Source organism: Heterodontus francisci, chromosome X (assembly GCF_036365525.1).
Source record: "Heterodontus francisci isolate sHetFra1 chromosome X, sHetFra1.hap1, whole genome shotgun sequence".
Taxonomy (NCBI): domain Eukaryota; kingdom Metazoa; phylum Chordata; class Chondrichthyes; order Heterodontiformes; family Heterodontidae; genus Heterodontus; species Heterodontus francisci.
This window is the reverse complement of record NC_090421.1, coordinates 3977515-3993053: the sequence shown is the minus strand read 5'-3', so window position 1 is coordinate 3993053 and position 15539 is coordinate 3977515. Positions and strand designations below refer to the sequence as shown.

At 40.9% G+C, this 15539-nt stretch overlaps 1 protein-coding gene across 4 annotated transcripts in view; it reads right to left on the bottom strand.

Annotated features, from left to right (window-relative positions):
• Positions 1–844: 844 nt before the first annotated feature.
• Positions 845–15539, bottom strand: part of LOC137358611 (electroneutral sodium bicarbonate exchanger 1-like) — a 238280-nt gene continuing 223585 nt past the window's right edge. For 3 of the 4 annotated variants that reach the window (XM_068024677.1, XM_068024674.1, XM_068024675.1), the window contains exons 22-26: positions 11156–11290; positions 8791–8888; positions 5925–6038; positions 3962–4005; positions 845–1246 (exon numbers count right to left, since the gene is read on the bottom strand). In XM_068024677.1, coding sequence (XP_067880778.1) covers positions 3981–4005; positions 5925–6038; positions 8791–8888; positions 11156–11290 — 372 coding nt within the window. In that variant the 3' untranslated portion in view covers positions 845–1246; positions 3962–3980. The remainder of the gene's footprint in view (positions 1247–3961; positions 4006–5924; positions 6039–8790; positions 8889–11155; positions 11291–15539) is intronic. The other variant, XM_068024676.1, reaches the window with a different exon arrangement.

The following is a 15539-nucleotide window of genomic DNA, read 5'->3' as shown; positions in this document are numbered from 1 at the left end:
TGATTTTCTGATATTTCTTCCCTGACATTAAGAATAAACAGTAAGCTTTGTGTATTGCTATATTATTGCACTGGAACCTTCCCAGCCTCTCAAAAAGACTGATTTAAGAAATAGTTAACAGTTAATAAACTGTACTTTATGATTATCTAGAAGTGAAATTGTCTGACAATATATACGTAATTTAATCTGTGACTACAGAAAGTCCTTTGGAAAATTTGGCAGTGGATGCTTTTGGTGGGAGCAGCTTAAATTGACATGCAAGTTAAGATAAGTTTTTTGTATTTTATACTTCATTTTGCGGGGTATGTTTTTACAGGTTTTCTTTGTACTTTTCTAATTAGTTCCAAGTCTTCATACAGCTACAACATTCTCGGTTTTAAAATAATTCTTCCCTCTAATAAAGTGTAAAAAAAAATAACCAAATTTTGTTTTTCATTTCGATGTCATTAAATTGCTCACCTTGAGTTTTTGGTACCCCCTCAAGGCTCAGAATAGGGATATTACTTCCAGCAGGCTGATGAGGGTTTCAGGTGACAGAAGCCTCTCAATTTCTATTGGTAAGGAATTGTTAGAGAACATTCTCAACATTATTTTTTACTGACCATGTTGTATGTTAGTAGTGATTTTAATTTGTACAGTATATTGCACTGCAAGTTGCTTTATTACTTAGTAAGATAACATTTAATGATCAAGGTACATGTAAACATTGTTGATAGACAATAATTTTTTCATGCAGAGACATGAAAACGTACATTGAAGTGTAGAAATCATATGAAACAGCACTGATAATCACACAATAATCGTGATACAGTACATATAACAAATCTAATTATCCTTACCGTCTACATATCAAGCATCTCAAATTATATGCTGGTTAGAGATGAAGGCCTTTCAAAAGGTCTATTTTTGTTAGTCAGGCTTTGTATTACAAAACTGAAATTTTTAAAAAATACACAAAACTACACTGATTTTTTTTTTCAAGAGTTGAAACTTCTATTAACTTCTGGTCAATCTAAAGACTTGCAAAAAAATAAATAAAATTGGACTTAAAAGTTCAGACTTCTCTTTGAAAGGCCTTAATGGGGTTCTGAATACTTAAAAGGACGATGTGCTGCCTTCAACTTATTTTATTTTCCAAGGATGTTCCAGGACACAGTGTGGATGTTTGATTGAAAACCTCTCTGTTTTGGCTCTTCCCTGAGTCATTTATAACTTCATTCTTCTCTGTCAAAGTTGGGATTTAAACCTAAGAAATAAAGAGACATGCATTTATATCATGCTACTTTTATAAAAGAATGTCTCAGATCACTTTTTGAGGGGGAAGGGGGAAGGATGAAGGAGAGGAATTTGGGAGTGGGGAGGAGAAGATTGAAGGTGTGGTTAGAGAGAATATTTTTTAAAAAGAAGGCTCTTGAAGGCAGGGAGAGATCGCAAAGCAGTGAGAGGGGCATAATGCTTGAAAGATAAGCCTAAGCCCGTGGAATGGAGGGGGCTAGGGACATGTAATAGAGTTAGTTGAATTGAGGGTGCGGGCTGGCATATATAGCTGAAAAGGATTTTCCAAATAGGGTAGGGTGAGGCCATGTAGGGATTCAAAAACTAGGATCTTGAAATTAATCTTTTGGGACACGGCAAACAGTGCAGATGAATGAGAACTCAAGTCACAGATTTCCAGATCAGCTGAAGTTTTGTGGGAGCTGGTGAGGACAGCATATATAGGAAAGTGATTGTTCAGGTGACATAGGCATGGATAAGGGTTTTTGCAGCTGGCGTGAAGTAATGAAAGAAGCAGAGAATATTCTGAGGTGAAATAGGGTAGAAAAACAAGAAACGCTGGAAATACTCAACAGGTATGGCAACATCTATGGGGAGAGAAGCAGAGTTTATGTTTCAGGTCAGTGACCCTTCTTCAGAACTGGCAGATATAAGAAATGTAAAAGATTTTAAGCAGGTAAAGCATGGGCGGGGCAAGAGATAACAAAAGAAGGTGTTGATAGGACAAGGTCCACACCATCCCTCTCTCTCTCTCTCTTTCCCCCCTCCTCTCCCCCCCCCCCCCCGCCCCCATCTCTCCCTCTCCCCCTCACACTCTCTGCAATCCTCTCCCCCATCTCTCTCCCTCTCTCCTTTCTCTACACCCTCCCACCACTCCCCTCTCTCTCTCTCTGTCCCCCCTCCCTCTGCTCCCTCCACCTCTCTGTCCCCCTCCCTGTCCTCCCCTCTCTCTCTCTCTGCCCCCACTCTCCTCTCTGCCCCCCCCTCCCTCTCTCTCTCTGCTCCCCCTCTCTCTCTATGCCCCCCTGCCCTCTCTCTCTGCCCCCCCGCCCTCTCTGTCCTCCCTCTCTGTCCCCCCTCCCTCTCTCACTCTGCCCCCCCGCCCTCTCTCTCTGTCCTCCCCCTCTCCCCCTTCCTCTTTCCCCCCTCCCTCTCTCACTCTGTCCCCCCTCCCTCTCTCCGCCCCTCCCTCTCTCACTGTCCCCCCGCCCTCTCTCTACCTCTCCCCTCCTCCCCCTCTCTCTGTCCCCCTGTCCCCTCTCTCTCTCTACCCCTCCCCCTCGGTCCCCATCCCCCTTCTCTCTGCCCCATTCCCTATCTCTCTGTCCCCGCTCCCTCTCTGTCCCCCCTCCCCCTCCCCCCTCTCCCTCTCCCCATGCTGCCTCTCTCACCCCCCATCTCTCTTCCCCCCATAACCCTCTCCCTCCCCCCTCTCTCTACCCATTCGCTCCCCCTCCATCTCCCCACTGCCCTCTCCTCCCTCTCCCCCCTCTCTCTCTATCCATCTCCTCCTTCCCTCCGCTCCCTCCCCTCTCTCTCCCCCCTTTCTCCTCTCTTCCCCCCGCCCGGCCCTTTCCGTCACCCCTCCCATCCACCTCCTTCCCTCCCTTCTCTCGCTCTCTCGCTCTCTCGCTCTCTCGCTCTCTCGCTCTCTCGCTCTCTCGCTCTCTCGCTCTCTCGCTCTCTCGCTCTCTCGCTCTCTCTCTCTTCCCCTCCTCCTCCTCCTCCTCCTCCTCCTCCCCCTCCCCCCCCCCCCCCCCCTGGCCAACCCTGATACAGAACCTTTAACTTATCCCACAGCACTTCATAAGGGGTAATTAAACAAAAAACCAAAGGAGGAGATATCGTGGGGTGAGGTATGGTGATCAAAAGCTTGGTTAAAGAGCCAGGTTTGCAGGAGAATCTCAAAGGAGGAGAGGGAGGTGGAGAGTGAGACATGTTTTGAGAGAGAATTCCAGAGCAGGGGCCTGGGCAGGTGAAGGCACAGTTGTCAAGTGGTGAGAAAATTAAGGGGTTGCACAAGATGCCAGAGCCAGAGGTAAAAAGAATTTGGAGTGGATTGTAGGGTTCCAGAAGGTTAAAAGATACAGGGAGCCCATTTAGGGATTTAAACACAGGATTAAAATTTTAAATGTGAGGCATTGTGGGGCCGGGAGTTGATGTAAGTCACCAAGGACAGGGATGATGGTGAGAGGGACTTGGTGTTGGATGCAGTATCGAATGGATCAGCATCAGGTCAGTTTTTTTGGCAAGAAATGGGTGGCTGACAGTTGAAAATCGCTCCTATTGGGTATTGACATGGTTCTTTTTACCAGGGATCACAGTTAAAATCCAGACCATACTGACGGGATGGATTTCTTTTCTCTTTGCCAACTGTAAGGGCTGAATGTGAAATGAGTTTGAATAGTTTGAACCCAATTCATGTGCACATAGGTCTACAGCATAAAAGTGTTCATACTTTTGCAAGAAACAGTACCGACTTAGAGGCTGGAATGTGGAATGGAAATATCAAACTGGTGCAGCTGAGGCTGCTGTTCTGAGAATAGGGTTAAGCTCATTGTTGAGGCAGAGTAGAGTGAACTTTAGCTGCATCTGGCCCATGGTGTAACAGACTGACATTATTCATCTTAAACTGAGCACTAAACTACATTTTTATCCAAATAAAAGAACATGAAGTGTGACTCACCTGATCCACGAACATCAATTTACATTGATTTTTGAATGGAACTGCTGTAAAAAGAAATAAGTATTACTAAGTATAAAGGAGGAAGGTAACAAAGGTGTTCTTTTCCACGTTTTGGGGCCAATATGCATACAGAGTGCACGTTGGGTACAGCAATCACATGGTCCACCCGATAGCAATAACAAGAGGTCTGAATAATTTTCGTGTTCAGGCCTTATTGACTGGAATTGGAAAGCTGCTAGTGCTAAACAAGCACTAGTAGATAACTTGCCAATTGGGGTGGGGAAGGGTGAGATCCAGTGGCTCCTCTGCTGAGCCAAGCCAGAAGTCAGTGTTTGAGGATAGGAGGCCACCCAAGTCACTGTGGGTAGGAGGGAAGATTTTATGGGATCAGAAGGAACATTCATGCTCTTCCATTCCCCACAAAAATCAGTGCTGCTGATATTTTGGGAGTATTTTGGAGCTGCCTCCAGCAGTCCCTTAAAGGACTACTGGTTCGGCTGCTCCATGCCCAGTACCAATGGGCATGCGCAGTGCACACTCAGCCCATCGGTATCTGAAAATTGAGTCGGGGTCCTACAATCGGTGTAGGACCCTGATTTACATGTTTTAAGAAGGGTACCACCTGATTTGGGCAGGGGCACCGGCCACTTATTTAGAAGTTCACTTGAAAATAAAATTGAGCAGGCCTAGGGTGGGCCAATGGGTGGTAGGTTTTAAAACAATGTTTTTGTCTGTCCACCACCCATATTTCAATGTAAAATAGCCTCTTAGGCTCTAGAATTAAATGCTGTTATCTGATAAAACATACCAATTGTGAAATAAATCAACAGATTCCCTCGGAAGTGGAGCATGCTAACTGGTATTGTTATATAATGATGTTAAGAATAAAACTGCTGGTTAGTTTAGTTTTTCTTTTAGTTTAGAGATACAGCACTGAAACAGGCCCTTCGGCCCACCGAGTCTGTGCCGACCATCAACCACCCATTTATACTAATCCTACACTAATTCCATATTCCTACCACATCCCCACCTGTCCCCATATTTCCCTACCACCTACCTATACTAGGGGCAATTTATAATGGCCAATTAACCTATCAACCTGCAAGTCTTTGGCATGTGGGAGGAAACCGGAGCACCCGGAGGAAACCCACGCAGACACAGGGAGAACTTGCAAACTCCACACAGGCAGTACCCAGAATTGAACCCGGGTCGCTGGAGCTGTGAGGCTGCGGTGCTAACCACTGCGCCACTGTGTATTAAATGATGTAACAACAGAACACAAATAGAGGCAACTAACAATAATCTACGCCTGACAAAGTTAACATCCATTGTCAAGTTAAGTTCCTGAAGATGCTGACTTTTACTGGGGTACACGGTTGCGAAGGTGCCAGCTGCCCTAAATTACTTAAGGCAACTTATCATGCACGTGAACATAGACAGCGAAAGTTGACAAGCTATGGAAAGTACCAGAGCCGAGCCCGAGTCTGTCCTCTCCAGATGCCGATGTGTAATTTCCAGGGTTTACTAGATAGCAGTCACCAGTGAGAACCCCTCTGAAACCAGGCAGAGGTCAATTGAAGGTCCATCCTCACACTACTCTTCTGCTACCCTGAAGTCAATTAACTCAGCACAGACCAGGGGTTGGACCAGATTTCCCAGCCTGTATGGTTCGATTATATACCTTTAATAACTGAGCCTTCGGGGAGGGGTACCTTGAATTCCTGTCTCAAACATTTACACTAGGGACAAGTTTGTTCATATAACTGGGTTGGCTGAGGGGGGAAAAAGGCAAACTAACTGGACAGGGACCCTTTCCTTGTTCAAGAATGTTTCCTAGTGAATCAACCAGGAAGTGTAAATTACAGAGCAGAATATTGTGTTTTTTTGATCCAGTAGGATAGGATGGCTATGGGGCCAGAATTGTAGAAATGTTAAAATTCCATTAAATAAATACTAGTTTTACCTTTTTGAAGTTGTATTATCCTTGGTTTTGTTGTTCTCTGTATTCATACTGAGTGCCTTCCAAACTGTAGATTTGGACATTTCATCAGAAATATTAATTTCAGATGGATCACACCTATAAACAAAGTTCAGGTGCCACATAATCAAGAAAGTGATCAAAATTTTAAGCAAAAAACTAACAGATTAATACATGATCACCTCAATTGTGTTTTTTTCCCATTTTGGTCACATACAAAATAAAGGTCATTTACAGAGAAACTCCTTCAGCTCAGAGAATGAGCATGTGAGCTGCAGGTTTGTTTAATGCCACTGCTGCTGCAGCTCCTGAGTGGTGGAGTTTACCATGAGCTGTGGCACTTTTATTTTCTCTACTGGGGAAAATCTCCCCTCTCAACTTCATTTTACAAGACACTTAATGGGTTGTGGAGCATGCATCCAAATGTAGACACTACTGCTTGTACTAAATTGCTTGGTTTTTGTAAAACAAAAATAAACTTGTTTTTAATTACACTTTATAAGTTGTTCTGACACAGGAAGCAGCATGTCTGAGTGACTGAAGTATATCTTTTCACACGATAAGGCATGATTATCACTTCAGTAAGACACCATCACGTTATATTTCAGCAGGGTGAAGATCCTCAATCACTGTGTTAATAATTCACATCTGGAATTCCCTCCATTTGTTTTATTTATTTCATAGGCAAAATGTGGAGGAATTTGTACTGCGTGCACTATCTCAGCATTTGCTAGCTTTTTGCGCTTCCCTCAAAATTGCTTCTGGTATCAGCAGTAGTAAGGGAGGTTCTGTGGCCAGGTGCAGTTTGTATGATCTGTGTTTCTGCCACTGGACTTCATATCTACCCCTTTTACCACCAGCACACTGTGGCTGCAGTATGTTCTATCTACAGGATGTACTGCAGCAACTCACCAAGCATACTTCAATAGCATCTTTCAGCCCCGTGACCTTGAGCACCAAGGAGGACATGAGCAGCAATGTCGTAGGAACAGCATCACCTCCAAGTTCCCATTCAAGGCATATATCATCCTGACATATTCGGCCGTTGCTTCATCATCACTGGGAGAAATTCCTGAAATTCCCTACCTTCACCATAACAGCAACAGCGGTTCAAGGAGGCGGCCCATCACCACTTCTTAATGGCAATAAGCTAGTCCTTGCCATTGTGGCCAATCACCCCCCCAAAAAACTGAAGCACAGGAATAATTGGCCATGCAGAATAAAATGTCAGGTTATAAACTGAAATTTATTTCATTCTGTCATTTCCTGTATTGTGGTTCTGCTTGACAACACACGTTATTGGAAAATAAGAAAAATAAAACTGTGTTCTGATGAAAGGTCACTGACCTGAAACTGCAGTTCTGATGAAGGGTCACTGACCTGAAACGTTAACTCTGCTTCTCTTTCCACAGATGCTGCCAGACCTGCTGAGTATTTCCAGCACTTTTTGTTTTTATTTCAATAATACTTCCATGCTTTCTTAAATTACTTATCATAAAACATTTTTAAAACATGAATTCTGCAACCAAACATTTACAATGTTCGTAATCTGAGGCACAACTGAATTACGTTTTCTCTGTATGACAGTGTATAGTCTTCTACTTACAACACAGAGCTCTTTATGAAGTATGTAATCTGATTTGCTGCTCACCGTTTAAAAAAATTTACTAACCTGTTCCAGGACTTGGCGGATATAAATGTTGGATTTGATACTAAGTGTGATCAAATAAGCAACAAGGAGCACTGTTGCAAACAGTTTTAAACTTAGACAGCAATGTTTTATTCATAAAAAGCAGAAAGAGCTGAGCAAATGAAAGGCCATTTAGGATTTCCCACACTTTCAGCTGTCATCCAGCAGAAAGAAAAATAGATCCATGCGCACTGTGCAGCAGCATCAGCAAAGTTTTGCAGATTTCAGCTCATTAAGTACATGGTTAACAGCTTAACAAGTGGCTCAACAGCTTTATTGCAGGTACAATATGATTATCTCTACAATTGTGCGTCCATTGCAATGCATTTTACTTTGCAGAAGTTCCATTCAAGAAAATAGCGCAAATCTGCAAGTGAGTTAGAAGTCACTGAAATCAAAAGTAATCCAGTTTTTATATCTTTTTAAACACACACATGTCTGGAACATAATTGTAATGCGAGGACAAAGAATTGAGACAATACTCGTCTGGCTGGCATTCTTGTTGCGCAGTAATAGGATATTGCTGATGGTAATTCTACCTGCTGTATGCATTGCGCTTTTTGTAATACTGCTGGTATCCAGCAGATTAAAATATTGACGTGCATCCAGTACATTCTTGCATTGTTTTACCAAAACATGAAAATCTGCCAAAGAGAGTATGAAGTTGTAAAATATGAAATGTTTTTTGAATATATTGGTTGGAGTCATGCCCCAAAATAATACTGCAGTATTGTGAAGTGTAATCGCACTGCTCAGAGAAACCTTTGGACGACAGGTCATTAATTCTGCTGGTCAACCTCCAATTAACCAATCCTACCACTTTGGTGGTTTGGCATTACCATCATTAATAGTAATGGCAAGCATCATTCTACCTGGTAGACAAGTGAACACCATGTAAGAAATGCTCAAAAACTGAGAATATATTTACTCTCTGTGTAGTAACCTGATCTATTTAGAAATACTGCTATTTTTAGAATTTAAAAACTTAACTTATTACTGAGTTAATATATTATGTACTCCAGTTTGGTATCTGCTATCATGTGGGTAAGAAATGGCTGCAAATGTTCAATCTAAACAGCATGAAAAATGTCTATATGGCAACCATTGAAACTGTATGAGCTTAACTGTGAAGAGTATTAGAAGCACTATTGACTAGATTACCTATAAATATTACTCTTTACTGGACTCTGAAGCAGTTTTCTACTTTCCATTGGTAGCTGCACACCACTGTCCCCTGGTTCCAGCATTTTGTCCGATTCCTGTTAGATTAGAGATACAAACACTGTACTAGATCAAAAAAGCACCCTACCCATAATGATTTACTGATCTGCTAAAAATGTTTTCCACAACTTGACACAAATGATGATCTGTAGAAATCCAGGAATATTATCGTACAGATATTTAATTAAGGAGTGCATTTTTTTGTAGTAAGAGGGAGTTGGTTCTGAGAAATAAAAACCTCATCCTGGCAGCATTCCAATTTACTTTTGCACATTCTATTATTGTACATAGCCCCAAACACTAGGAAACACCAAATTGTTCTTATTCTTAAAAAATCACAAATGTCCTATGATATAAGGCTTCTTTCTTTTGCCAGTTTAAATCAGAATTTTCCAAATTATACAAAAATGAATCGTGTATTCAATTCTTGTAACCATTGACTAGGATGATCTCTGAATTCCTTTATCACATTTCAGAATTTCTCATCATTTATTTCATGGAAAGGATTTGCAAATGAATTATGTTTAAGTATTGTGCTTCAAAAGCAAATTTGCTCAGATTTAAAAAGCCATAGCCTGCAGCCACCGAGAGGAGAAGGGGATTAATCGGTCTGGAAGTTAACATGCAGGTCAGTTTTTTGCAGTTAGTAGTTGTCTTTAAAAAAAAGTAAATCAGCCCACAAAAGGAACAGGGTGCATGGTTTATTTGTTTTCTTATTTTTCAAGGAGAGACATGAAATTGTGCAAAGAAAGTGAAGTTTGTTTCTAGCTGTTACTCCATAGTTTGCTGTTCATAAAATAAATCAGCTTAATTATTTGAGTCAAGCTTCGTCTTACTGAAGTGTTTATCAGTCCATCTACTGAAAAATTGGAGAAGTGCATGAGGACATATGCAAAAGACTTAGGGAACATTTCTATACTATGCAACTTGAGAAATGTGATCTGAAGTGGCAGAAAGATACAATATCTAGTTCTGATCACAAGGGGGTCCTATTTTTACACCCTGGATTACAGCATATAATTAGATATTGGGCAGAACAACCACACTACTGGATGCAAGACATTCTGACCGTTTAAGGGAGTGATTAGCACTGCTGTATCCGAGTGTGTATCTAAGGCATATCGGCACCTAGTAATAGGTAACAATACAAAACTGCAGTACTGACAAGACCTCTGAATGAAACTTTTATCAAGTAGCCCCCATAGAAAATGTTACATTTTAACAGCACTTATGAAACAAAAAGGTTTATATGATATTAGTTTAATTAGTGCAAACCAGATGAAATTAGCAATTTAAGTAATGTGCAGTAGTTAGACGCACTACCCATGCTAATCATTCCGTACCTTCGTGTACAACCAACAATCTCTAGCTGAAGGTAAAAGATAAAAGCAGGATAAGGAGAGATCTTTAATCAAAATCTGGACACAACTTCATCCTTGAGACAAGCCTCTTGTTGTGATCTAAAACAAGATTTTATGACCCAATGAGTTTGATTATTCCATGCAGAACGTTATGGTGGTGTGATGGCAAAGGAATTTTTAATAGCAACATGCTGCCATATTGTGGTAGGAAACTACAATTCCTCACACTGACTTCAGCTGAATTCTCCTTAGGGAGGAGGAGAAAAGGCAGCAAAATGTAAAACAAGTTAATATTTCAATTGGTCTTATGGCTGATTTCAAATTTTCATCTGGAAAGCTTGGGAACAATATGCTATTTTCCCTATTAGGTGGGGCAGGCAAGGGAGTTCAAAGAGAGAAAAAAATTAAAAGGGAGAAAAATAGTAGTGACTATTTGTATAAGGTTATATGCAACAGATTTGTTAAATTACTGGTTTAGCACAGAATTTGCAAATGCATAATTTTGTGAATGTGCACGAAGGTAATTGAACAGTATTTAAAAAGTTATCAAAAAATTAGAACTTGGTTACATTTATCAAACATTGACAGCCAACTAATTGAAAGGGAAAGATAATCTTGGGGGAGCACTTTTTGCTCAATTTACTGGCCCTCCATATTAGAAGGAAGTATACATACCAGAAATGTTCTCACTGGCATGGAGATATATTTGTGCCCAAGCAAATCTCGAGGAAACAACTTTTACTAAAACATCAAAAGAAATTTCTAGTCCATGTATATTATTTTCTTCTGAAAAAAGGGGAATGTATTGAAAAAAAAAGTACTCAGACTCTCCCCTTTAATTTGTGATTAAAATTTGCCCAAAAAAGCATTTGTGTGAGCTTTAGTTCTGCACATTCATTCCATATATTACAATAGATCTAGTCTTTGTGATTATCAAATCTTACCCCATCCTCTTTAACTTTTTTGGCATCATCCAGTTTTTTCTTCTTACTTTCAGGCATTAGATCATCAAGCCAGCTTAGCTCACGCTTCAGGAAGCAAAGGTCCATCAATTTTCGAACAAAAACTAGAGCTAATACCTGCAATATATCATCAGAGATCAGATTAAGAAATATTGAGGAGACACACACAACTTATTTGAAAAAGGTTCATTGTTAACAATTAAAATGTATACATATACTAAAACGTGCAAAAGTGCGAGGAGATTTCATTGTATTTCCAGATAGTGCTAAATATAGGAAATATATATGAGATATTATACATATATATATATATTTTAGTTACGACCGAGGTGGGAGGAATGTACTGTTTATTCTAGTTCCACTTCTCCACAGATCACAACATATATTTAAAATTTTCCCACTTACCAATGAGATCAATCATAGACTTTATTTTTATCCCAGAATTAACACACCAACCAGGTTTCTTTAATAAACAACAAAATTATCAATTTATTATCAAACAAGTCTTAACCAATAATGAAATAAAGCATAAGCACATGGAATGAAATATTAAAGTTCCCTTTTTTACCTTAGCCCCTCACACTCTACACACACACACATAACCAGAAAAATAAAGGGATTTGCGTTTTAGAGCTCTATTACAAAAAAAAGACAAAAACACTTAGGTTAAATACTTGCTAATTATTGAAGAAGAAAGAGAAGATATGGAAAGATGTCCTTTGTTTTGGTTTGGCATCCCAAATACGTACAGGCAGCTGTCACTGGGATCTTCCTAGAACAGTTCTTTTCAGGCGACGTTGATGATCAGTTTGGGTAGGCTTCCAGGAAATGCAGCAACAGAGGTTTCAGACACAGGCCTTACAGGAGGAATGCAGCCACAGTTTCAGTCTGCTTCTAACGCTTGCTTTTCAGCTCCTCAAGAGATGGAAAACTGGCAGGCTTTTTCCAAACTGCTGGAACAGACGGAGTTGGGGTGGGATGACTAACTCCTTTTCAAACCACTGTTCATCGCCAACAGCCTTTTGTAACATTTCAAAGTGAAACCAAAAACAGTCCAGAAGTCAAGCCTCCTGACCTCTATAAATCTTGGCCTGTCACTTCTCTGTAAACATCTTCCCCAAGTCACAAACAACCCCTGCTGGGTAATTATCTGCAGACAGATGCCTTCCAGTAATTGTTTGTTTTCAAGATCAGTCCAAAAACCTTCTGGTGATCTCCCTTTTAAAAAAAAATACACACTAGGTTCCAGCATCCATGGAATCTTTTCAGTTTTGAAACACAAATCTTCAAAATTTACCCCCAAAAATGGGAGCAAACATAACTATATATATATATATATATACTATATAAATGGGCATCACACTCCTGGTTAATTATCTGTTGCGCAACCAGATTGGGAAAATTGTGGGATTGAAGGCCGATAAATCCCCAGGGCCTAATGGTGTGCATCCCAAAGTACTTAAGGAAGTGGCCCTAGAAATAGAGGATGCATTGGTGGTCATCTTCCAAGATTCTATAGACTCTGGAACAGTTCCTACAGATTGGAGGGTAGCTAATGTAACCCCACTATTTTAAAAGGGAGGTAGAGAGAAAGCAGGGAATTATAGACCAGTCAGCCTGACGTCAGTAGTGGGGAAAATTCTAGGGTCCAGTATCAAAGATTTTATAGCAGAGCACTTAGAGAACAGTGGTAGAATCGGGCAGAGTCAGCATGGATTTACGAAAGGGAAATCATGCTTGACAAATCTACTAGAATTCTTCGAGGATGTAACTAGTAGAGTTGATGAGGGGGAGCCAGTGGATGTGGTTTATTTGGACTTTCGGAAGGCTTTCGACAAAGTCCCACATAAGACATTAGCGTGTAAAATTAAAGCGCATGGGATTGGGGGTAGTGTATTCCAATGGATAGAAAATTGGTTGGTGGACAGGAAACAAAGAGTAGGGATAAATGGGTCTTTTCCGAATGGCAGGCAGTGACTAGTGGGGTACCGCAGGGATCAGTGCTAGGACCCCAGCTATTCACAATATACATTAATGATTTAGATGAGGGAACTAAATGTAATATCTCCAAATTTGCAGATGACACAAAACTGGGTGGGAGGGTGAGTTGTGAGGAGGATGCAGAGAGGCTTCAGGGTGATTTGGACAAGTTAAGTGAGTGAGCAAATGCATGGCAGATGCAGGATAATGTGGATAAATGTGAGGTTATCCACTTTGGCAGCAAAAACAGGAAGGTAGATTATCTGAACGGCTATAAACTGAGAGAGGGAAATATGCAGCAAGAACTAGGTGTTCTTGTATACCAGTCGCTGAAGGTAAGCATGCAGGTGCAACAGGCGGTTAAAAAAGACAAATGGTATGTTGGCCTTCATAGCGAGAGGATTCGAGTACAGAAACAGGGATGTCTTGCTGCAATTATACAGGGCCTTGGTGAGGCCACACCTGGAATACTGTGTGCAGTTTTGGTCTCCTTATCTGAGGAAGGATGTTCTTACTATAGAGGGAGTGCAGCGAAGGTTTACCAGACTGATTCCTGGGATGGCGGGACTGACGTATGAGGTAAGATTGAGTCGGTTAGGATTATATTCGCTGGAGTTCAGAAGAGTGAGGGGGGATCTCATAGAATCCTATAAAATTCTAACAGGACTTGACAGGGTAGATGCAGGAAGGATGTTCCCGATGGTGGGGGAGTCCAGAATCAGGGGTCATAGTCTAAGAATATGGGGTAAACCTTTCAGGAGTGAGATGAGGAGAAATCTCTTCACCCAGAGTGGTGAGCTTGTGGAATTCACAACCACAGAAAACAGTTGAGGCCAAAACATTGTATGTTTTCAAAAAGGAGTTAGATATAGCTCTTGGGTCTAAAGGGATCAAAGGGTATGGGACGAAAGCCGGAACAGGCTACTGAGTTGGATGATCAGCCATGATCATAATGAATGGCAGAGCAGGCTTGAAGGGCCAAATGGCCTACTCCTGCTCCTATTTTCTATGTTTCTATGGGTATTCTAACACTTTCAGAATCTCGTTACCAAAGAGGACCAATGTAAATATTACTGTGAACCCCTGAATATTAGCCATATACATTTTGCATCAATAGAATTTATAAATGACAGTAACTAAATAGTAAACAGTATTAAGATTCAACATTAGTTTATAACTAGAAATATCAAAAGTTGCAAGGTGACCCAATAACATAAGGGCCTAAAAATTCTTCATTTTGAACTCAAAATACATTAAATATGTGTGTAATCCTTGCATTTTAAAACAAATATGCAGAAATAAGCAATTTTGAAACTATTTATCGGACATTGGATTTATTGCAATGAACGATTAGCCATCCTGCCAGCAAGACACAAATTAATGAGCAAGAGGCACTTAACGCGTGAAAGAAATGCATTTTTCACAAATCCAGCCACGAAGCAAGGAACTTATTCAGAATGTATGTTAAAAGACTAAAATGCCAAGCCTGCCCTCTAGGTTCTTAAATTGTGTGAAGGAGTGCCAAATTACCCTCATCAGAGTAGGAAAGCAGTGCACTAATAAAAAGTACACCAGGTGCAGGAAGAGATCTCGGTGAATGCGATATTGTGCGCCCACTATATTTAGATAGAAGTGAAACTGCATAGCCTTAAGTGAAAGGTAAACAATTAATATTAATATGAAATCCTAACTGAAGTTACAGGTACTACTGTTAAGGCCAGGTGAGAAAGGTGTCTAGGGGTCCTTCTCAGCCTTCAACTGGTCTTACTGTAACAGGGTTTAATTTTAAACACACCGTGTTTTTAGCCCCTCCTTGGTGAATCCTTGTTCACCACTTTCCAATTATAAGGCAAAGAAACCAGCACAAACAGGCTTTCTTAGGTTTAAAGAAGAAAAGTTGAAATTTATTAAAGTTGAACTTAAACTCTAATTTGGTTGACACCTACGGATACACGACGCGCCCATGCTAGCATGCATATGCGATACTTACATGCAAACAAAGAGAAGAAATAAAGTGGAAAAGTTTGAGGCAATATCTGAAGAGTTTTTGTTGCAGTTCTTCGAGCTCACAGTAGAGTCCTTGATTGTAGGTAGTTCTTGCTTTTCGTTGGGGCCCAGTATTCTTCTTAAACCTTGTTTGCTGTTGGAGACTTTTCTCTCTTGGGGTTCATGTGTCTTCAGTGGATTCAGAGGCTTGAGAGAAAGAGATGGGAGCAGACAGGAGAGATCCCAGTCCAGGAGCAAACAGTCTTTCTCAGTTCAAACCCTCTGTGGCCAGTTCAAAAAACCTGGAATAGCCAGTTAGTCATGTGACCAGCTGGTTTAACCAATCCTGGATTGTATCTCCTTAGCAGTCTCTGGAATGCTCCTCTTACAATACCTGGTG